General features: G+C 38.2%; 1 protein-coding gene across 8 annotated transcripts in view; it reads right to left on the reverse strand.

The window, feature by feature from the left end:
• Positions 1–25221, reverse strand: part of FREM1 (FRAS1 related extracellular matrix 1) — a 165256-nt gene that overhangs the window by 45523 nt on the left and 94512 nt on the right. For 5 of the 8 annotated variants that reach the window (XR_012037985.1, XM_072841396.1, XM_072841398.1 and 2 more), the window contains exons 20-25: positions 24288–24510; positions 19978–20122; positions 16045–16186; positions 12830–13025; positions 8688–8952; positions 124–538 (exon numbers count right to left, since the gene is read on the reverse strand). Coding sequence is in view for 7 of the 8 variants with exons in the window: in XM_072841396.1 (XP_072697497.1) it covers positions 124–538; positions 8688–8952; positions 12830–13025; positions 16045–16186; positions 19978–20122; positions 24288–24510 (1386 nt within the window). In the remaining variant the exon portion in view is untranslated. Of the gene's footprint in view, positions 1–123; positions 593–8687; positions 8953–12829; positions 13026–16044; positions 16187–19977; positions 20123–24287; positions 24511–25221 lie in introns of those variants that run through there. The other 3 variants (XM_072841402.1, XM_072841400.1, XM_072841403.1) reach the window with 3 other exon arrangements.

A 25221-nucleotide genomic window follows, 5' to 3' on the forward strand; every position in this document is an offset into this window, starting at 1 on the left:
TTGCTTAGTGCCTGGCATGCCAGAGACACACCTCGCACAGCATACATTTGAATGAAGGAAGGAAAGGAGGAAAGTGGTTTTCTCTACATGTGTCCCAGGAACCTGTGGCTTTGTCATACTTGCCTGGATGGTGAATGATACAGGTTCTTGTCCCACTCTCCCATCCACAACGAAGCCTTGGTTCGTACTATCGGTGGCCACAAACGTAAAGCAGTCCACCTGGGAGTCTCCTCCCAAGTGCCTATAGGCCACATTCCTGCTGTCCACGTCCTGCTGGGTGAAGTTGTGTTGAAGCAGCACTGTCCCCCGCAGGTAAAGCTGGCCGTGTTGTGGGAGCTGGGCCAACATGAAGGTGAGGTTCTCCGCTGGGGTGTCAGGGTCGGTCAGCTGGAGGATGTCAGGGGAGAGCAGGCCCGTGGTCCCTTCGTCCAGTCTCAGCCCCCTGTTCCTGGTCACCACGGGTAAGGCTCTGTCCATGGTCTCCAGTATGATCTCAAACACCCCACGTTTGGTCTGCAGGCCATTGCTGACGATGAATCTGGCAAAGAGAGGCAAGGGCAGCCTTCAGCATGGAATCTTGTGTCACCATCTACTGGAATGAAATAATACACACCTTTTACTAAAGGACATGTCCTGGTGAGACTCAAATGAAAACCCAAGGGTAGATCTTTCAGAAGGACACCATTCTATCCATTAAACCAGTCACCAGGTAACACACATATTACCTATAACATTCTACACCCAAAATTATTTTTTTGACAACAATGGCAGCAGACTCATGTAATAGAGCAGGCCAATTCTTTTTTTCTTTTTAAGATTTTATTTATTTATTCATGAGAGACACAAAGAGAGGCAGAAACATAGGCAGAGGGAGAAGCAGGCTCCCTGTGGGGAGCCCAATGTGGAACTCGATCCCAGGACCCCAGGATCATGCCCTGAGCTGAAGGCCGATGCTCAACCGCTGAGCCACCCAGGCGTCCCTAGAACAGGCCAAGTCTGCCATTGAGATTTCTCAGGCTCGTCAGCATTTAGTATAATTCCTTGCCCTAAATAGGTATTTTGCATACAAGTAGACCCCTTGCATTGGTTTGAAGAGTAGACTCATTTTATATATTTATAATTTCATAACTACATTTTCTTTGTAAATAAGGTAAGCTTTCAAGACTGATAACTGGGGGCCAATCCAGTGGCTGATTTTGGCTATTTCATTTTATTCATGTATTTTCATGGCAAATTTCTTAAAATCACAGTACTCAGCCATGTCATCATGCCTAACTCATTTCCCCTCCTCAGGTCTCATTTTCACCCTTCTGGAAGGTAAAAGATTGGACCAGACAATTGCTAAGGACCAGCCAACTTTAAAACATCATGAGATTCTCTAAACCTTCATATTTTTCTTGTGCTTTTACTTTTGCCCCTCACAATATATATGGAAGTAATAGCGCTAACTAAGGATTAATTACCTAATTTAAAGAAAAAAGAAATTAGAGCAGAAAGGTACAGAATGTAGTGGGAGATCATAAGGTAGGTAGGAGACAGAGCTGAGATGAGAACCAGGTTTCTGGACCCCTTATCTCCTGCTCCTACAGAGTTTTTAATTCAGGCCGGTTTAACAAACCACAAAGCCAGACTTGTGGTACCTGAACACCACTGCAGAATGATAAAGAGAAAGCTCAAATGATATCAATCCAAGGTGTGCAAAATCCCTCACACACCCTTGGATTTGTGATACCATAATGTGCTTTTGATGTTTATTGATCACCACATCACATTCCACCCACCACTGCCAATGTCAAAATACAACAAATCGAAATGGTCTTTCAAACGTATCGATGCGTAAGTTTGATTTGAAGGACAACTGAGAGTATCATGAAATTAAGGAAACCAAATGCACCACTGAAACTCCAAAAAGCTAGCAAATCACCACTCTCAAGTGGAGTTGATGAATTCACTATAGACCAAAGAGACGTACTTTGAAATAATCGTGGAGTTGTACCTGTTAGTTTTTCTCCATGTACTATGGTTGCTAGAAATATTCATGGAGAAGATACTCTTATAGTCCATAGTTGTAAAAAAATAAAATAAAATAAAAAATTAAAAAACCCTCTAAAAAGAATTTTTTTTTGCAGAATATAGCAGAATATAACCTGAAATTATAGAAGAATTTTCTTTGGAGGTTCTTTTTTTTTTTAAAAAAAAAAAAAACTAGAGAAGATATGAGGTTTATATTTGTTTTACTCATCTGACAAATTTGACTAACTAGTTCTTTATTTTTTGTAAAATGTGTCTTGTCCTTGAGGGTTTAAGGGTCAATGCTCTGCTTTTGAACACAAGAGAACCTGAAACCAGGTTGTATGAGCACAAACAGTCGACCAGCCTGCCTGAGGCAGAGGGCTCAGTGTAAAGGAGCAGCTGTATGAAAAGGAAATGAACAGGAGTTCGGCTGAGCACAGATTTTACTAAAATTTTTGGGCTTTCTAATTATCTAGCTTATAAGACTGCCTACAAGGAAAATAGTATGTGATGCATAGAAAAACGAACCTATTCTTTTTTTGCTAAGGGAAATTGCTAAGTGGAATATTACAAATAAAGCGAATTCTTGACATGTAGCACACTTTGACTTCTAAAGAATGTAACCTGTTTTTTCCTCCACAGCATTATTTTTACAGTCTGAATAAAGACACCAACTTTAGAATTGTACATTGAGCGAAATCAGTTTCCTTAAAACAAAACAATCACGTTTGCTAGGTATGTTCTAAGCAAATAGGACAATTTCACTGCTGGATCATGAGTGTTCACACAATTAGCTATTTTTGAAAAAAGGAAAAAGAGATGCATCCAGAAAAATAACTGTGTTCTTCGATTTTGTTAGTCACTTCAGCAGTTTCAAGTGTCAAATGATATGCATTTTTATGATGAAGATTATGATCTATTTCTCAGGGAGAGCTTTTCGTGGAATTATGATTTTATTCCGTTGTTTTCCTGTTACTTTTTTGGGTTTCCTCCCTGGAGCCTATCATCTAACCCGAAGTAAAATAAGGAGACAAAGCATTCCCTCACTACCTCCAATTTCTCTTTTCTCCGCTCTCCTCCTCCAAAAACATATTTCACGCCTCCCATTTCAAATAAAGTGGCTCTCTTTTTCCTATCAGATCCCTATCTCAAAATGTGCTCTTGGGGGAAAGTTTTAAGTCAGCTGTTTATAGTTGAGCACAAATTTAAGCCAAAGGACTTTCATTTTTAGTATTAATCATGGAATTAAAGAAATTTATACCCCATTAAACTCATGTCAAATTATGGGTGGGGAAGAAAGGGGAAAGAAGGGGAGGGATGGGGATCAGGAGTAAGGAGCTTCAAGGGGGGGCTTGAGTGAGTCACGGGGGGCATTCTGACTTTCCCCCATAGAGACTGAATTCTGAGAACACCTCAAGCTCAGTCTCAGGACGGCCGTAATTATCTCTGAATGCATGACCCACGTGAGGACACTGAAGTTGTCTTAGGATTCAGGCTGTCCGTCTCAGACTCCTCCCTGCCTGATGATGGGGATCTGACCACGTCGGAAATCGGCAACCTGCCATCAGACAGATGGGAATGAGGGCAAGCAAGCCAGAGACCATATAAGAGTAAGAAATATGTTTACTGAGGCCAGTGTTCCCAGCTGGGACCCCGAGGCAGCTGTCTGTGCTGACCGAAAGGTAATAAGCCAGTGGTGAAAAGGATGAAATTTCTAAACGTGACTGGACCAGACCCATCATGGCACTTTCACGAGTAACAATGCAAACTAGTCACAGGCAGAGAAACATTATCACAGGGAGACAGGGTGAATGGTCATGGTTGGCTTCCCAGTCAGAATAAGCCTAGCACAACAAGGGCAACGAGGTCAGTGCTGTTCGTGTCCGCCAAGGTGGACCAGATGATCCTCCAAATGCTCTCCCCCACCACCCCCAAAGAACCCTTCCAAATCTGTTTTTGAGTTTTAAAACAACGGTGCCATTGCAATGATGGCATCCATTCCAAGGTTAAGAAGCCGTGCTATTGAGGTGGCAGCTTCTTCTGTGGATCCGTCTTTGTTTAATTTCCCTTATGCCCCCCATACCCCACTGAAAAGACCCTCAGCCAGGATGACCAGTGTTCTCCTGAAATTTGGGGAATGACTCTCAGATTTGTCTGGGGTGCCTGCCTGGTCTGATTTCACCATTACCATGGTGCTTTCAGGCTTTCTGCATTTCCTGGCAATAGAGTTGGCTGAAGAATCTGCCATCTGTCATGGCATTTAAAAGATAAAAATGGAATCATAAATAGAGCCAGTTCCTCAGAAAGAAAAAAAAAAAAAAAGTCCAGCCAGCATGTCAAAATGGAGGACATTAGCATGTTCTTTTAGTACCCGGCTGCCAGCAGCTGAAGTCAGCTTGCTAATCACTTGGTGTCATCTGTCCTAGAATGTGCTGCCAAATCTTTCTTCCAGGCCACCAGCACCAAACAATGCAGGAGAAATTTATGATTCACAAAATATTTTTGCAGAAGGTAAAATCTGACCATTAAACTCCCCAGTTTAATTAATGCTGCCATATCTTACATTAAAAAGAGAAGGGGGAAAAATCCTCTGCCATAGAATTTATCTCTTCTACCCAGCCAAATTCCTTGCCAGATTTAACAGCAAGCAACATAAATTTAGGTGATTAGATTGGTTGCATAGATTTAATTTTTAAAAAGCACCACCATCTCACTTTCATTAAAACAGACTTTCAGCTTTGGTTTAGCTCCGCTTGACAAAAAACACAGCAGCCCATGATTGGGTTCGTGAAATGACAAGATTAAAACAAGGGTCTTGGGCAGATGTTAGGCTCTTCCATTATAAATATGTAAAACTGCTGGCCAAACATCAGAAGGACACATTGAGGAGGTTTCTTCCCACAGGTGCATATTCACCATGAATTTTTGGTGCAATGGAAAAATCTCTTAAAAAGATCTTTTCTCCAATTCAGCTCTGATACTAAGTTACATAAATTTAGACAACTTTCTGCGCCTCTTTGAACCTTGGTTTTCTCATGCATAAAGCGGGAACAAATCATTTCTCTCAAGGTAGTGGCGTAAGGCTTAAGGAAAATGATGGACAAAAAAAAAAAGCCTAGTACACCGCCTGATGCATTGCAGGTATTCAAGCAATTCTTGCTTTCCTATGCATAAATTGAAGGCACGAGACTAAACCAATGTTTTTCAACCCTTGTTTCCTACTTGAGTCATTCAAACAACACCTTTATAATTTTTGCCATATTTCTGTACTACCTGTACCCTTATGACTTACTATTTTGCTTTAGATCAACTCACTCTTGTACTTAAAGAAATGTATTTAAAAGGAAATCTTTTAGCTGGAAAAGCTGAATGTTTTTACTACTAAAAACTTAATCACCATAAATACTACAAAAATAAATACAAGTAAATAATGTTTTTAATTCTAGCTAGGTATTGTGGCCCAATGGCCTGGAACCCACGGCTGTCTGCTAAAAAATAGGAAAACAATACTGAAAAGCTACTAAGAACACATGAGCCCCAGCCTGAGACTCCTTTCTTGAAATAATCAGGAGGATTGACAGAACTACAATGGAGTAGTTCTCACTCTGGATTCCCTGTCATTCACTGCTTTCTCCCAAACCCACATCATTTTGCATCTTTGTATCACTGGTGGTACAAATTACTCACTTTGGGAATTAGAGCCACAGCCTTTTTGCTAAAAGAAAACCCTGCCCAGGAACCTAGTGTGCAAAACAAACAAAACAAAACAGCTCTATCAGTAAGTTGGGATGAAGATCTCAGAGCCTCACCAATTCAGCTCCTTTGTGTGGTGTCTCCAGGAGGCCCCAAGAGGGCTTCTGTAAATCCTCAAAGCACTTTTGAATGTATTTGGAACAATAGATTGGACCAGCCCAGTGATTACTAGTCCTGACTGCAGCAGAATCCCCTAGAGAACTTTGAAAAATACAGATCTCTGACCCAAGACTGGACTTACAAAGTCACCTCTGGAGTGAGAATCAAGAATATATTTTTATCAGTCTTCCCAGTAAATCTCTAGAAGATCTAAATATTTTAAAAATTCAAATAAAAACTCTTGGGGTGCCTGGGTGGCTCAGTCAGTTAAGCATCCAACTCTTGGTTTCAGCTCAGGTCATGATCTCAGGGTTGTGGGGTCAATCCCCATGTGAGGCTCTGCACTGGGCATGGAGCCACTTACGATTCTCTCTCTCACTCTCTCCCTCTGCCCCTCCTCCTCCTAAAAAATAATAAATAAAAATTAAAAATTCCTAGGATAAATGATTTCTAAAATGTCATCTAGTATTCTATGCATGTGGATTAGGAAATTTTTAGAGTATCATCAATCCTCACATACAGAAATTCTGTATTTCATTCTCTGCACATCATCTCCATCTGATTAATTTGTAAGCTTGATTTCTGAACATCTATATGCATTCATTGATTGACTTCTCTAGTAGGGTCACTGGTTTCTCCAAACAGTCATTAACATCTTCAGCAGTCTCTCCGTTGGGCATTGACTGGGGAAAGTGGGAATGGATAGGAGCAAGCAGTTCCAGAAATGGATGTAAAATCAAAAGCCCTGAATCTGATATACATGTATTAAGCCAAGAAGCACCCAACCTTCATAAGTAACTAGGAAAAAAAGATCATCAGTCTTCTTTGTAATTTCTTTTCTCCTTCAAGATTAATCTTGGTATTATAAACATTGGCAGAAAAAAAGGGGCCAAGGAAAGAATATAATCAATAATAACAGGAACAATATTACAACAATAATAGTAGTAAAAAGAGCAGCTAACACTTATTTATCTCATTCTTCGTATGTACCACATATTTTTTATAAGTACATGCATAAACTCATTCAAACTTCCCACCACCCTGTGAAACGAGTAAGTATTGTGAGCATCATTTCTTTTCACAAAGAGGACACAAGAGCACAGGAGGATGTGTGATTTGACCACAGAATGGTAAGTATTGGAGATGGTAATTGACCCCAAGCCTGTGTCTTAACAACTATACTGGACCACTTCTGGAGCAAAAGAATCAGCATGAAAAGGAATCCACACATCTGACATTTTAGTTAATGCCCAGCATTATCAAGCACTGAATTGTTATTTAGATATTGATCAATCAAATGATTATCTACTTGTTAAGGACATTTGTCAAGAGAAAAAAAAAGAATATATTAGTTCAAACTTCCCCTCAATTTTTTAACAGTTGATGGTCCCAATCATCTTTCCAAATCATAAATCCATAAGGCAAGCAAAATCATCTTTGCTGACATTTAAATAATGTTTATCACGGCAGACATACTGAATTTAGAGAGATAAGATGTAGGATAGAGGAGAATGGTATTTGAACATGAGTGTGTCAGTGCACTTGATAATTCTTGGGAACCCAAAAAATAATAGAGGAGCATTCTGCATCTACATTAGTTTATAGTGCTCTTTTGAAGGTTATATTCTTTTTTTAAGATTTTATTTGTAAGTAATCTCTACACCCAACGTGGGGTTCAAATTCATGACCCCAAGATCAAGAGTTGCACGCTCTTCTGGCTGAGCCAGCCAGAAACTCCATTGGAAGTTGTATTCTGACATGGTGAAAATGGTACTGGGAGTCAGAAGCTCTTCAAATATGTCAAATGAACCAATGGTCTCAGGGCCTCCATGTTAATTGGTAAAATACAGGACTGTGTATGTACGATGATTCTCCCAAGGGCTAGTCCAACTGAGATTTCTTAGATTATTTTTATTTTTCTGACAGAGAGAGAGAGTGAGCAAGCACAAGCCAGGTGGGAGTGAGGGCATGGCAGAGGGAGATCGGGAGAGAGAATCTTAAACAGGTTCCATGCCCAGTGTGGAGCCCAATACAAGGCTCCATCTCACAAACCTGAGATCATGACCTGAGCTGAAATAAGAGTTGGATGTTCAACCAATAGAGCCATTTAGGGCCCCTCCAAGATTCGTATCCCAGCCCTGGGGATCTGGATTTCTATTAAAGACCTCAAGATCAGCCAGCTTTAAGAATTGCTAAATGGTTGGTAGCTCCTCTAGAGTTTGTCTTGCTTTTTATGACTGGAAACAGATTTCAGTATTTTAAATGAATGCAGACTTTCATTAATGTCATACCTTTGTCTTCTCACCAGATTGTTATTCATCCCAATGATTTATTTGATACAGAATTCATAAACAGGTACACAGCCTCCAATTATAACATTGTTTCTATGGGGAAACATGATCCACTTTATGACAACATGATTTATGATATAGTTCCTGGAATATGTTGTGTCAAAAGGCAGTGTCTGTTTGTGCCAAATGTTTGTGCCAAATGAGGAAATACCTTTCCTCAGACAGATAAAGATATCCCCCAAAAAGCGGTGAGTTAGTTTTCTACGTCTCTCCTTAGCTGGGACTCTCAGGTGTTTATATTCCTCCCCCTAGAAGAGCTGGCATTTAGATATGCTCTATTTTTAAACAACAGGCTCTAATTTATTGCTTTGCTGTTGTCCAATTAATTGTACACCTCCACCTTTCATACATCTAGGCAGTATTAGATCATTCCTATATCAGAGTTGGAAAAGAACTCATTTTCTGCCTCCTTTTATCTATCTAAGCATTAATCCAGGGAAGGGGGTTCTGAAAAGTTTCTTTGGAGCTCACCTGAAGGTGTCACGGGAGACAGCTGCCTTACTCTTATGTACATAGCAGACTGTCTGTCCTGCTATGTCCATTTGGCTGAAGCTTGTAATGGGAACTCCAGGATAGCGGACATACTGGACCTGGCCATACCGCGGAGGGGAGGTGATGACATAGAGTAGTTCCTCAGGTTTGTCTGTTCCATCCACAGCAAGGAGAGTGGTGGTCGTCAAGAAACCTCGATCACCTTTAGACACCACCAGCGGTTTCACAAGGATGACAATATCACCTGTGTAGCAGAAGAACTTGTGGTCAAGACCCAAATTAAAAAAAAAAAAAAGGCCAAGATATAGATAAAAAAAACCAAAGTCGAAACTGCAGAAATAAAAACTAATATGCTATAGAAAGGTTGATATAATTATGGCTAATAAAAGAATTAGGCAAAACACAGGACCAGTTATGATACAGCGGGGGAAACACATATGGCCAATAAAAATCCAAAAAGATGCTCAATATTATTAATAATCAGTGGAAACACAAATCAAGATGGCAAGAAGTTATAACCATCTTGTAACTATCTGATCTGCAAAAAATTAGTATCTTATGACAACAAGTGTTGAAGAGGATGTAGAATCTCGCATACAATTCTGGTAGGAATGTAAACTGGCACATGATTTGGCATTATTCTATAAAGAGTAGAATATTCACATACTTCTTGACCCTGAGATTCCACTCCAGCTGTGTGCTAGAGAGAAACGTACAGTGACGCCCAGGAGATGGGTACCAGAATGGTCACTACAGCACTACTGTAATTGAAAATGCTGGAGACAACCCTAAAGGTAAATACGTAAACAAACTGTGGTCCAACTGAATTTTATATGGCAGCAAAATGAACTAGAACTATATGCAGCAACACAGATGCAGCTTGTTAACCTTTGCTCTTTGCCTGAGCAAGTCCCAGAAAATAATAAACAAGAGTAAGAATATGAACACAAAATTCAGGATGATGGTTCTCTCTGAAGTATGGGAAGAGCACAGAGGTAGATGTTTATTACTGTCAACATTCCAGTCCTTGAATTGTATGGTGGTGGCACAGGTGTGTATTATGTATTTAAAAGAGAGTAAATGAATGAGTGTATGAATTGCTTAAGTGAGTGAAGGAGAAGTGGGTCACATGTGGACTAATGGCACAGTTTTACAAACTAAAAATTATAGTCCAATTTTGTTCACATCATTCATTTAAAAAATGATCATAACTCCAATATTGAGTTTCTACTAATAATCTACACTAGATTATTTTGTTGCTTCTCTGTAATACATCAGAGCTCTTAAATATCAATGCAAAAAGAATAAATATCCAAGAGGAAATATGTGTGAAGTAAATGCCGAGCTATTTCTAAATGTAAAAAATACAAATTGTCAATAAAATTTGAGAAGACATTCAGTCCCATGAGGAAACAAAAAAATAAAATATCAAGGAGATACCACTAGACCAGTGGTTCTCAATGAGTGGCAACTTTAGTGCCCTGGGGACATTTGGCATTGTCTGGAGACATTTTTGGTGGTTTTATCTGGGAGTTCCTATAGTCTTCTAATAGCTAGAGGCCAGAGATGCTTCTAAACATTCTATAATGCAAAAGAAAGTCCATTACAACAAAGAATATGAACTATTCTATTTGGGATCTATCCCAAAATATCAATAGTGCTAAGACTGAGAAACTCTGCTTCAGATGATCGAATTGGTCTTTTTGGTAGATTATTGGTGCTTTTAACTCAAAATGCTATCCAACTTAAGTGCAATGGAGAATCAAAGATCATCCTAACTTTAAATCAAAACCTGAGCCCCAGATGGGGCTTGCCTCCTGGGAGTCAATACACCAAGGGAGTAAGAGGAATGAACAAAGCTGAGGATTCAAAATCATCCACAGAATGCTTCATCAGGAGCAGAAGATAGATCTGAGGGAGGAAGAGCATCTGGGCTTTCCCTCAATGCAGTCTTTCAGCACTGTGACAGCAGAGTATGGTTCAACGTCAACTACAAACCATGTCCTTTTAAGCTTCTCTCAAAGAGCTCCACATCATTTTTGCCAGTGTGCAAATCACAAGACATGGAACAATCAGAAGGCCTGATGTTATTCATAATTGCTCTCAAATGGAGATAACCCAAATGCTCAATATTAGGATTATGCTTTAATTATTCAGTGTAGTTTTCCTCAGAGATGACCGACAGTTATAAAATTATGCTACAATCTGAGAAGATTCACACTAAGATTTTTTTTTAAGTTCAACATTGTATAGATATAAACCATGATGTAAAAAGGAACAAAGAAGGAATTTGGAACTTCTGAAAATGCTAGTCAGTTAATGTATCTGTTTAATATAAGTGTTCACAAATCCTTTTGGAAAAGAATCCCATGTCAGTTGTCACAGAGACTGGCCAGGGACTCACCAACCTCACTTCCTGGGCACACCACTATAGTTTCCACTACCCACCCGCCCTTAATATCGCTTGGGACTATGATTCAGCCACCCGGATGTGCAGAAGACAAGTGCCTCTAAGCCCAGGCCAGGCATCCTCTTATTTTCCTCTATGTTTCACTTCTGGAGTGACTCCAAGGCCTTCGGAGATGAAGGACCTCTAGTTGGAAAAAATCCCAAGATGGCTATATAGAACAGATATCTCCTCCACTTCAGTGAATGTTCTGTGCTTAGCCAAGGGCAGTCTATCCTAATACATTAGCTGTCTGCACTAATATAGGACTTGCATTACATTTTGCCTGGGGATATATATATATTATTCATGAGAGATGCAGAGAAAGAGACAGAGACACAGGCAGATGGGAGAAGCAGACTTCCCGCGGGGAGCCCCATGCGGGACTCAATCCCAGGATCCCGGGATCATGACCTGAGCTGAAGGCAGACGCTCAACCACTGAGCCACCCAGGTGCCCCTGTCTGGACATATGTTGATGATAACCACAGTAGTCTTACTTTTGCAGAAAGTAAGAGGTATGGTATGGTAATAATTAGCTTCTCTAAGGGTCACTTATTATTAGACATCTTCAAGGAAGATATTTTACAACCAGAAACAAGCAAATAATAAAATAGTTATTTTAGAGCCCCAAATAAACATCTCAAAATCTATCATGCTGACTGAAATTAAAAAGAGAAAGATTCAAAACAATTGTAATTCTATGACACCCTTGATGTAAGAGTTGTACTGCCATTCTGAGCTTCCTGGCAGCAAGGTGAAAAAGGAAGCATTCTGTCAATCAGGGATGCACTGAAGATTCAAGAATATGCATGGGCCTAGGAATATAGAGATTTTGGGACCATATGGATGAACAAGAAATGAACATACCTTCCTCACATAAACTCCAAGAAAAATTATGGGGCAGTGACAATTGGGCATCAACTGTCCAACTGTTGGTTGTGCTTCCTTCCCAGTATTTTTTTCACCCTCCTCCTTCTACCATTTATATGCTACTGAGGTTCCTGAGTCCTACTATACAAAGGGTCTGCTAATTCAAGAGAAGCTTAGTATCTCCTTGTGTTCTCTCTTGTCCCTAGAAGAGTCGGTATTAGTGCTTTCAAAGTGAAGAGAGCAACGGTCTAACCTTTTTAATGACCACCTTCCTTTTTATGATTTTTAAATTTTAAAATATGTTTTTATTTCTTTGTATTATTATATTGGAAAAGTTTTTCCTCTGAAACTTCATTTTCAAGTAATATTTCACTTCCTGTGAATAAAATTAGTTATCACATTGATTTGGTAAAATTTTACTTAGAGCAGAAATCCCTGACTCTTAAAGCAGCCTGTGCCGCCACACTGTGAGTAAGGCTGGATTTCCAATAGGCTTTCTGAAATACTAAAAACAACAAGTAGAATGGGCTATTCTCATGAACCTTACAGCTTCCCGGGAGAACAGGTGGGGAGTCAGAGAAGCAAATCATAAATGATGGAATTTCAGGTACAAAGGATGGAAGGAAGAAAGGCAAAAGGAGAGGGAGGTAGAAAGGGAGAAGGAAGAAAGGAAGGAAGGAAGGAAGGAAGGAAGGAAGGAAGGAAGGAAAGAAAGGAGTTAGTTGAAATCCTTTGAGTGCTTACATGAGCTCACTTCTGGTTATATAACATAGTCCCAATAAACCTGGAGAGGGATATTTTACCTTTTCCCATATCCTTGATGGTGATGTGACAGTCAAATGCCGGTGATCTGTTGTCACCATCCCAGAGGTAGAAGGTAAAGCTGTCTTGGTCCTGGGAATCCATTGTCCCGGTGTGTGTGTATCTCAGCAAGTTCAAATCCACTTCTTCCTGAGTGCACTTCATGCCAGGGTAGAGAGGGACCCAGTCCCTCCCTGTCTGAAAGGTGGCAGAGTTAGTCAGCTGCTCACGGTTTTTTCTTTCCAAGCTATGTTAGTGGACATTTTCCATACCCCTGTAAACCTCCAATATAAGTGATATTTCAGGGAAACTCCAGATGCTTTTTTTTTTTTTTTTTTTTTTTTGCAATTTTACCTTATATTTTTTTCCTTTCAAAGAAATAAATTGAAACAAATTAAAACCTTGGGGGAAAAACTACCTTCCACCAAAGGATTTTTGACAGTTCTGTGGCAATTCAACAGCAGTGCTACTTCCAAGGTATTTATCATAAGCAATCATAGCTGATTAAATATTCCAATTAATGAGAGCAGGTGGGTAATCGAGCTGCTGAAATTGATTCTTTAAAAATTAAATATGTTTCATTTGAGGGTTTCCTTTTTTTTTTTTAGTTCCTATCATTATATAATTAATCAAACTATTTTTTCAAGCTGGCTTATCACTGGACTTATCTGAAATAGATAAAACAAAAACAGATGTATTGACTCCTGCCACATTTTTCCAGCCTTACTGAAGCTCAAAGAAAATGATCAAAATCCCAATCATTCCCTCTCTGTATGTCTTAAGTCAGCAAAAAATAACTGAAAATATCACATATTATTTTTTTTTATCAGAATCTTCTAAAAACCAGCTAACATCGACTAACCATATATTCTATATTGAACTTGGGGGCAGCCCGGGTGGCTCAGCAGTTTAGCGCTGCCTTCAGCCCAGGGTGTGATCCTGGAGACCCGGGATCGAGTCCCACGTCGGGCTCCCTGCATGGAGCCTGCTTCTTCCTCTGCCTGTCTCTATGCCTCTCTCTCTCTCTCTCTCTCTCTCTGTGTCTCCCATGAATAAATAAATAAAATCTTTAAAAAATATATACTGAACTCAGTGCAGAAATTATGGTGTTCTCAATTTAAAAAGGTTCTTATGCTAGGGGGAACTGACAACTGAGAGTTCTTGATAATAATGATAAATCTCTATCGGATTTATAATTTTTTCTTGTTTTTCTCTGAAGATACAATAGCTTTCCCTAAGAATAGCTCATAAAAGTCATTTGACATAATTCAAGAAGAATGTCATCTTACAAATTTACTCTACGATATTATCTTGTATTTTTCCTTGTTTGGCTTAAGAGACTAAAATAAAAATTTAAATCCTTGTGTTATTTTTCTTTCCTTTGACAGATTATTCCAGACTCCCAGTTCCTGACAAAAATGCTTTGCCCTCTCCTCCTCTCATTGTGTTACCGCTTCCTTTTAGACCTATTTTACAAAGTTTCTACCTCTTTAAAATTTCTGCTCATCTGATGTTTGTACAGAGGTATTTTCTGCCTCAGTAAGTAAAAGTTAGTTACATTGTAATAATTAAGGTCATTATGTGTTTCTATCATATGATCTATTTGCAGATTTAGTTTTCAAAACAGTCTCTTTCGGGTTTTAAACTGCATAGCCTGCAATTCTATTTAACTTTTTTCTTTAATAATCTTTTCTGAGAAAGTAAATACAAAAGAATATATCTTTTCCTATCTCTCATCTCCATGCAATTCCCCATTTGCACTCCCAATGCCAGCTCTGACTTAACAAAATCATTTGCAAGCTCCAAAGGAGAAGAAAATAAGAGTCAGACTCAAGGTGGAGCAAAATAAGGAAAGCCAACAAGAACACAAGAACCCTTGAGAAAGTCCAGGAGTCCTAGAATCCTGATTCATCGTCTTGGAGAGATTTGGCAAAGCCCAAGGGAGCTGGGAGAGAACTATGTGGTGCCATCCTGGGAACCTGGACCCATCTGGATTTTCACATACCCAAAACACTTCGCTTCCCATGCTACCCAAATGTGTGAGCTCTCACTGCATTTCTGCTTCATTACCCTTTGAAATGAAATAAGGACACAGCTGTACCTCAATTTAAATCAGTGATTGCTCTTCACTCTGATTCTCTATGGTGCCTACGATCTAAGACAATCAAGCTGTTCCAGGCAGAATGAATCCTCGCTGCTCTTCTAGGACTGTCTCCATTACATTAAAAGTTAAGCATTCAGTCAAATAATCACATTGGGGATGGTTGGTGGTTGTTGTTGCTAGCCTTAATCCATCATTCAAACAAATATTTTGATGGATTACTCAAGGGATCTTTTCAAGTGACTGATCTATAATTTGTGTTGGGCTATTCCTTGGGCATCATGCACACAGTCTGAATCAGACTGGTGAGCACCATTTGTTAAAAGACTATCTTTTCTCCATTCTATTGCCTCTGCTCTTTTGCCAAAGATCTGTTGACTATATTTTTATAATGGTCTACGTCTGGGCTCTCTGTTCTGTTCCACTGATTTAGTTGTCTGTTCTTTCACCAAATCCACGCTAACTAAATTAAAGCGACTTTATAGTAAGTCCTATTCCTTTAATTTTTTTCTCCTTTTTGTTTACTATTTTGTGCATTTTGCCTCTCCATATAAACTTGAGAATCAGATTGTTAATATCCACAACAACAGCTCTGCAAAGTCTGTTTGAAAAAAATTTTTAAGGGATGCCTGGGTGCCTCAGTGGTTGAGGTTTTGATCTCGGAGTCCTGGGATCAAGTCCCACATTAGGCTCCCTGAGGGAAGCCTGCTTCTCCCACTGCCTGTGTCTCTCTCTGTGTATCTCTCATGAATAAATAAATATAATCCTTTAAAAAAAGAAATTTTTTAAAAATCTGGTGATAATTAAGATATCTCCTGGTTCTCATCAGCCATTAGACAATTTGCTTTACCCTCACCAGCCCCTCTCTCAAAAATTTAGGTACAATCCCAGGGGAGCAGGAACAACAAAGAACCCTAATATTGGTCGAATTTGGCCTGAGTTGAGTAAGAAAATTTAGAATGGTGTGAATTCACCTCAAACTAACAAAATTAAATTTTCTACCTCTGGGCAAAATACAGCTATTAGAGGATAGATTCAGTTATAGAAGTCAGTGTATCAAGAAAATTTATACCTGCTACATGAGTTTTGAAAAGTAAAAGTAAAAAGGCTACTAACCTTAAGTTGAAGTTGCCCATTTTGTGGAAGCCTTTCAAATAAATAGTAAATCTTCTCCCTGGGTGAGTCTTTATCTATGGCTGAAAGAACAGCACTAGAAATAATTCGAGTTTCACCCATTTTCATTGTAATTTCAGCCTTCCTGTAAAAAGGAAGATGTCTAGGTTGATAGGATGGTCATTCACAATGACTATTACAGTTCTGACTCTTCAACAATTAGGGAATGTAATCCCTATCCAAAGTACTGAAAATGATGAGTTGGACTTGAGAAACAGGCTCTCTCATTTCACTTTACACATGAAAGTCTAAAAGATAATTACCAACAAGTATGGTGTGAAGTAAATAATTCTCATTGCTTCTATTCATTGAACTTTACCATTTTATGTTGTAATTTATTTCATAAAATGATTTTATTTCCAATATTTCGCTTGGTACAATATCTCCATGCCATAAGTAAGCAAGATACTATCATTCTAATTTTACCTTCTAATTTATATTCTAAATTTACAAAAACTTACTTAAAGAAATTCAATGGCTTAGCCACTGGTGTCCTGGTACCCTTTATGAAATACCATTATGAATCTGGAGATACTTAGGCAATACATGGCCCTCTACGTTATTCTTCCTTGCCCTGGTAACACTTCTAGGTAGCGAGCATTCTCTTCACAGTGACTGATCTTTCCCAAGTGTTACAGCTACCAGGTTTGCCCCTGGCATCCTGACGACAAAGCTGGGATGAGTAGCTGCTGCTTCTACCATAAATGCTGCTACCATGACTTTGCAGTTCCTCTATGCTGCTACTCCTTTCCCAGCCAATAGAGCCATTTTCCTTGGTCTAACCAAGGTGGGGAAGGGATTTCTTTCCACCGGTTTCTAGCCTTCAGTTTTGGTCACCACACATGGCCAAACGCTGTCTAACTGGACAGTTTGGTTTCTGATAAAAACTGGTGAAGTTTCCTTGGGATGCAGATAATGAAGGACATTTAAGTAGCATCAACTGGCATTCCAATAACCTTCCATGCTCCTGTTGACAATTCAGAGCCCAGGCATGTCAGTTGTAACCTCTTTTACCTGGTGACTTTATTGCCTCTCCAGGACTGACATCTTCCCTGGCAGTAGAAGGTGATTTTTGCCCACCTCATTCTTAGAAAATACTAATCCCATTACTCTAGAAGGTTAATGAATCAGTTGACTGGTTGACTATGGAGATTAGTGGTGCCATTAATAGAACCAGATTAATCAAAACAGGAAGGAAGCCAATGTGAGGAAGAAGATAAGGAGTCTGGGAGGAGGGAAAGTGTCAGAATGAGATAACAGAGGGGCCAAAGGAGAAGAAAGTATGTCATAGTCTGACTTATGTTGAAAGAGACCGTGGGACAAGGACTATGGTGAAGGTAATTTATTTGGGAAGTGATCCCAGGAAGCAAGAGAGAGAAGTGAGGAATGAGACAGAGGCAGAAGGAATAAGGTAACAAAAGGTGCTTTTACTACTATGGCACTCAATGGTGCTGGGGATCTTTTGAAGAATCATATAGAATATGCTTCAAATTGTGCTTCTGAAGGATGGGAGTACAGGACATCTATTTATCTCATAGGTTGGGAGCTACCATCAGAGTGTCTTCTGCTGTTTCTGGACATGAGCCAAATGGGTCAGTGCTACTTCAGAGAAAGCCCTAAGCCACACAAGAAGGGGAGCGATGCACTGAGGCACTGGTAATGGAACCCTGAGAGTGTGCATGGTGTGTTCCACAAGAGCAATTACAATCAGAGGGGGGACTAAGGGAGCATGACTCAGAGAACCAAAAGCATCTACCATAGCATCAAAAGGAACACCAAAGAAATGGTGTCAAAATCTAACAGGGACCAGCAAGGTAAGATGAACCATTCAATTCAGTAGGAAGGTCAAAGGTAATGTTTAAGGGAGTAGTTTTAATAAAGTGGGGGAGGTTGGGCAGAAATGGATGAAGCACAAGCTATTCCTCCAAATAGTTTGGCACTAAAATAAATGAGGAACTGGGTCATCTTTGTGGTTTTAGAATGAGAATACCTGTTAATAATGGTAATAACTAGCACTTAGGAGTGCTTTCTGTATATTAGCCAGTCTTTCACGTGCTTTTACATATTTTAATTCATTTAATCCCTGCAAAGACCCTATGAAGAGGATACTGTTATACTCTCCACCAACAAATAAGTTGATTAAAAGGTAGAGAGAGGTGAAGTGACATTTTCAAGGCCACACAACTGGTTAGCAGCTGAACCAAGGCAGTCTGGCTCCAGAATCTGCTCTCTTCACCACTAACTATGACCCTTGTCTTGTTAACAGAAGGAATGAGAAGGCAGGGACTAGAGATCTAAGAGAAGAAAATCATGGAGCACATTCTGGGAGGAGGCAAGAGGTGATCTACCCAAGGACACACGTGGAAACGAAAGAAGAAGCAATAGAACTTCCCCTCTATAGGAGAGAGTGAAAAAAGAAAAGAAAGAAAAAGAGGGGATCTGGAAACAGAGCAAAGGAGATTTGGTGATTCTGTAGATAAAACTATGTCAGGCAGTTTAATAGCAAGAGCATAGCAAGAAACAGGAGATCAGAGTTGAGTAAGTGCCCCATTATGTGACCTGTCTGGTCTCAGTTTTCTCAGTAAGGATAACAACACTTATTTCCCATAATTTTAGTGGAAATTTAAGGAAATATCTGTAAAAGGATTCAAAACAGTGTCTGTCACAGAGTGAGCACTTAATAGACACCAGTTTACACTTCTCTCCCTTCCTCTTAGATACAGTGAGGTCATCAGAAAGAGGTTACTTAATACTGCAATACTCTTCATAGTTTCATTTTACAAATTATGGTCATACCAGTCCAACATTCTAACTAGACAATAGAAAGTAGAGCAGAAAGCAGAACCTGCTGCATCTTTTTTGTGGAACTGATGTCTGTGATGCAACCCTCCAAAAAACTATCATCAGTATTTCACATACTGGTGGCCCATGAGAAATGGCAGGATCAGAAGGGACTTGTTTGTGTCCTCTTTCCTGCAAAGTAGAGGAGGCTTTGGGGGTTTACACACCTTCAGGAAGCTGTTGGCTCCCTGATAAAAACTCAGACTGTCTGCTCAATGCCTCTCACTGCTGTGCCATTGAATACAGAGATGAAGCAGTCAAAGAGGTCCCAAGAAGCAGACACATCTCTGCACCTAGCACCAGAGAGCTGGGCCTTCTCAAGGTTTACCCTCATATAGATATGTACAGTTGCCAGTAATAAGAGAAATAGCTGGAGCTACAGAAATATAACTGATGGAAGACTCTGCACTCTCTGATCAAGGTGATCAACTACAGAGGGAGACACTGAGACGATTTGCAATTAATATTAGCTCAGAACTTTTAAAAGATCACATGAGTGATCATTTTGCTATCAGGTAGCAAGGTAGTACCAATCCATAAGGAACACAGAGGAGTGGTGGATCATGAAATACCAAGATGATGAAAGAAATGGCATTTATATGTTTCCCTCAGCCACTCTTAGTTAAAAGTTTGGTCAAATCCACAGGGAGGACTGTCTGCAGTTAATATTATCACACTTTAGTTAAGTCTATACATCTATTACACTTTGGTGTGTATGTACACATGTGTTTACTCAGTACACTATTCATTCCACACAGAAGGTGGAGTCATTCTTAATTATTTAAAGCTAACTGGAATTTTTAGAGGAAAATCAAATAATTAAAGGGTGAATTTAACAACTGCTAAGGAGTTGTTACATTAACTACCATTTGTACCAAAAGTTCTAGGTGCCTGAGCAGGTGGGACAAGTTGTGATAGACAGGAACTGTCAAAGACTTGTTTTTCTCTGGAAGACACATATTACATTTGTACCTAGTCTTCCGGACCACAGAATTTTCTAGAACATCTGAAAGGGACTCTTTTCGGGTAGCTTACTTGCTCAGCATTGGTTTCTCATCATTAACTGGGGTGATCTCTACTGAAATGGTTTTTAATATCTTATGTTTCCCATCTGACAACTGGATTGTAAAGTCATCAGCAAGAGTCTCTGAGTCATCATGCACATACATCAACTTCATTCCTGGAAGAAGGGGGAAAAAGAGAGAAAGTAAATCTTTCTTATGATTAAACCATTCCAAAACACACTTAATCTTTTAATTTCCAAGGTATTGGTATCAGCAGCAAGAGTTCACTAATCAGCGTAATAGGATAAAATTAAACTTTTATGAAGCAAGACTAGCCTTTTAATTTGTTAAAAATTCATATTTAAATACTTTAGTATTTGATAAGGATCTTATTTAGAAATCAGTGAGGAAAGCATATATTATTTAATAAACTGTATGAGAACAGTGGTTCATTACTTAGGGAAAATTATAGTTTGATACCTACTTCAAGCCAATAACCAAAATAAATTCTAGATGAATCAAAACTTAAATATAAAACTACTTTTTAAAAACCAAACAGCATTCATATGAAAATGTAAGAGACCCAGAATAGCCAAAACAATCTTGAAAAAGAACAAAGTTGGAGACTCACATTTCCCATTTTCAAAACTTACTACAAAACTACAGTAATCAAGACAATGTGGAACTGGCATAGAATAGATATAGACTAATCTAACAGAAGAGAGTCCACAAATGAATCCATACATTACACGCAACTTATTCTCATCAAGGGTACAAAAACTATTCAAGGGGAAAAAAGTGGCCTTTTCAAATAAATCATGCTGGGACAACTAAAAAGCCACAGGCAATAGAACGAAGTTGGATCTCTACCTCACATTACATACAAAAATGAACTCCAAATGGATAATAGACCTAAATATGAGAGCTAAACCAGAAAAACTGTTGGAAGAAAACCTAAGAGTAGATCTTTTGTGACTCTGAGTTAGGCAATGGTTTCTAGATAAGACACCAAAAGCACAAGTGACCAAAACAAAACCAAAAAAGGCAGATAATTTAGATCTCATCAAAATTAAAATGACACTATCAAGAAAGCAAAACAACAGCCCACAGCACTGGAGAAAATATTTACAAATCATATACCTGATAAGGGAGGGTCTAGTATCCCAAATATATGAAGAACTCTTATAACTCAGTGATTAAAAAAAACAACGCAATTATAAAATTGGCAAAAGATTTGAGTAGACCTTTTTCCAAAGAAGATATAAGAACATAGACAAATAGCCAATAAACTCATGAAAAGATACCGAACACTATTAGCTATTAGGGAAATGAAATCAAAATCACAATGAGATACTATCTCTCACCCACCGGAATGGCTATCATAAAAAGATAGATAGTAACAAACATTGGTGAGGATACAGAGAAATTGGAACTCTCTTACATTACTGGTAGAAATGTTAACTGATGCCACTAATTTGGAAAACAGTCTAGCAGTTCCTTAAAATGTTAAACATAGAGTTATCATATGACCCAGCAGTTCTACTCCTAGATACAGACCTAAGAGAAATCTAAGTATATACCCATACAAAAATGTATACATGAAGGTTAACAGCAAAAACAGAATAGACCCAAATATCCATCAACTGATGAATGGATTAAATAAATGCAGTATGTCCATACAATGAAATATTATTTAGCAGTAACAAGGAATGGCACAGTAGTGACTCATGCTGCAATGTGAATGAATCTTGAAAACATTATGTTAAATAAAAGAGACCCTTATAAAAGGTCATATATTCTATTTATATGATTCTGAAATGTCAGAATAAACAAATCTATAAAGATAAAAAATAGGTTACTGGTTGCCAAGGGTTGACGAAGAAAAGGATGAGAATAACTGCTAATGAGTATAGTATTTCTTTTGGGGGATGATAAAAGTGTTCTCTAAATGATCATGATGATGAATATCTAAAAGAACCTCTGAATTGTAGACTTTAAATGGGTGGATATTATGGCATGTGAATTATATCTCAATAAAGATGTTTTAAAATATTTGGAAGAAAACACAAGTAAATATCTTATTTCTGAATGTAGAACATCTTCCTAATACAAAAACAAAAAAAAGGAAAGAAAAATAATGATGAATTACACCACTCATAATTTATGAGTTCTGTACTTAAGACTATGAATTAAAAGGCAAATAAAATAGAGAAAAACATATCTGTAACATGTGACAAAAAAACGAAACATTAATATTTAATCATCTCTTATAAGTTGATATAAATCAATGGAAAAATGAGCAAAGGACATTATCAAGCAATTTACAAAAGGTGAAACATAGATGGTCAATAAATACAAAAGTTTGGTAAATCTTACTCATAATCTAAAAATTTCAAATTAAGATAACAGTGAGAGACTGTTATTGACTATCAAACATGCAAAAGTTTTAAAAAATATCCTCTCTTGATTAGGAAAATAGGCATGCCCATGTATATCATGCAATGGCAATTTTCCCCTAAAAATATTATAAATGGTCACCTTTTTTTTACCAAGTAATTTCATTATAAAAATTTATGCCAAAAAATTCTAAGAGATATGGTCTAAGATTTACATTACAAAAACATATGCAAAATACGTTTATGTATAACCTGTAATATCAAGAAATGAAAAGCTATCTGCACATTTAAAAATAGAAGATATATAAAATTACAGTGTAGTTCTCCTATACAATGAAAAGCTAGTTATTACAAACCATCTTTTCAATTAGCATCTAAAAGGTAAGAAGTTTATTATAGTTGATAAGAAAAAAACATTACATAATGTGGTGGCAGTTTTATAAGTTCTGTATGTTTGGCATGGGAGGATGTATGTGAGAATATATTAAAGTTTTTTAAAAAATGTAACCATAAATGAATCAAAAATAAAATGAAGACAAAAATCTAATCTCTGAGAATGTTACCAAGCTATTGACCAAAGTATTAATTTATGTAAACCATTTTTTCTTCAAAATCATTGTATATTGCAAACTTTACCAATATGCATGCTTATTAACCAAATAATATAATATTTAAATAATAATATCCAATTAAAAGCAGGCTTTCTTGAGAGTAAAATTTGATTATTCATTTTCCATTGTCAAATTTGAAAAAAAATAACCACTGTAAAAACATATTGTATTATTTGATACACACGGTTGTTGATTCGGTAATATCATCTCTTAAGCCCCAGAATTTCTTTCTTTGCAATTGATAAAAACTGAGAAATATATGAATTAACTTTTCAAATTCAAACGTGCCAGGACACTGTACAACTATTACAAAATAAACTTTGGGGCAGAGAGCTTGCCCTGGCTGGGGAATGGAAAAATTTAAAAAGTGCTGAACCAGTGCTGGATGGAGCCAGCATGGGAAAGAGATGGTCTAGAAAGCCTGGTGTAGGGGGAGGCTCCACGGGGAGGTCAGAAGTTACCTGGTTCTGAAGGCATGGTGTTGGTTAGCCTAGCAAACAGGGTTCAGATTGGGGAAACAATATGTGAAGGCAGGAAGGAGAGTGAAAGTAGGCAGTGATTCTAGAACCACCCTTTTCTCCTACGTCTAAAAGTATGTTTATATTTGGAAAATGGGATAAAATTGATTTTTTAAAAAGAGTAATTAAAAAATAATTCAGGCTGCTATTCCAATGTGTCACTTCCTTAAAGAACAAATTATCTCCACAGAGAATAATGAGCTATTATATGTGGTTCTATATTTGTTTCAAACATAGAAATTTTGGCCGACAAATCTCTTCAAATTTAGGTTCCATGATCTCAGTAGTTTTAAAAAGGAATTTTTTATTACAACATGAAAAAGTTGGAGCTAAAATACCCCAAATCACAAATGCACAAATGTCATTTTCTTTAAAGATTTATTTATTTCCTTGAGAGAGAGGGAGAGCATGAGCAGGGGAAGGGGTAGAGGGAGAGGAAAGAGAGAATCTCAAGCCGACTCCCCACTGAGCATGGAGCCCAATGTAGGGCGCAATCCCACAACCACAAGATCATGACCTGAGACAAAATCAAGGGTCAGACACTTACTGACTGAGCCATCCCAGTGCCCCACAAATATCATTTTTAGTGATGCTCCCAAAGTGAAAGAAAACATATCTCCTTTTCAACTACCCACTATCTCTAAGGCTTCATGCCCTATATTAACCCAGAGCCCAGAGAAAACCCTTGAGGGATAAATGAATAAAGCAGTTGAATGCTATTTCTTCACTTCCTATATATAAGATTTATTATTATCTTTTATGGACAACATTATTAAATCAACAAAAATAAATGAATATAAATAGAACATAATCTACCTTTCTTGAGAAGTTCCAAGGAAAAGTTCTGAACAAGTTCGTGCTTCTGGCCAGGGTTGACAGACTGCTTATTTTGAGGAAAGTCTTTGCTAAACACCCTGTTGATGAGGAGGCCATGGCGTGGTTTATGAGTGATGCTGAACAGCAAGGGGTCTTTGGGAACATCCAGGTCAGCTGCATTGATGGTGGAGGATTCCAGTTCTTTCATCTGACCCTCACACACCTAAGCAAAAGCAAGTCAGAAAGTCAGTTGTGTAGAACTAAAATTTGTCTTTCTTTTAGCAAATTGCTCAAAAGAAATAAGTTTAAGATATCCTACTGCAAATTTTCTCTGAAATTTATGTGTAATGAGTCATAAAAAGAAATAGCTTGTTTAACATGAGCTTAGAAGAAAAGGATAAATCTATTAATCTCTCTCAGGTTTTCTCTGAAGATTTCAAAGCAGTTTATTCATTACCATTAAGGACACACACACACACCTTTTTTCCTGATAATTCAAAAATCAGGGGAAAAGCAATCAAAAGAATGCTTGCTTTCCGGAAGTCAAGAGTTCAACTGTAAAACTAAATGTAGACCCTTCACCTTCAGATCCTAATCTGTTATTTTAACTTCCTGAACCATGTTGCTTTCACAATTCTCTTTTCTGCATTAGAAATGGTACGAATGTGTGTTCTGTGCACCAGGGGTATTTTATGTTTCTATTTTGCCATTGCAGGAAAACCTTCTGTATTTCAATTGTAATCAACAATAATTGAGAAGGATGCTTCTGGATACATAATAGTGTTTAGTTTAATTCTGGGTCCCGCACCTCTCCACAGTCCTTATGCCTCAATTTTCCTGAAATAACTCCTCCCACCCCTATCCCCCACCTCAGGTTTTATAATCCTTTAAGGACAAAGAGAACTGACTATTTTCATTTCGGGTGGGATCTAGC

Source organism: Canis lupus, chromosome 10 (genome assembly GCF_048164855.1).
Source record: "Canis lupus baileyi chromosome 10, mCanLup2.hap1, whole genome shotgun sequence".
Classification (NCBI taxonomy): Eukaryota; Metazoa; Chordata; class Mammalia; order Carnivora; family Canidae; genus Canis; species Canis lupus.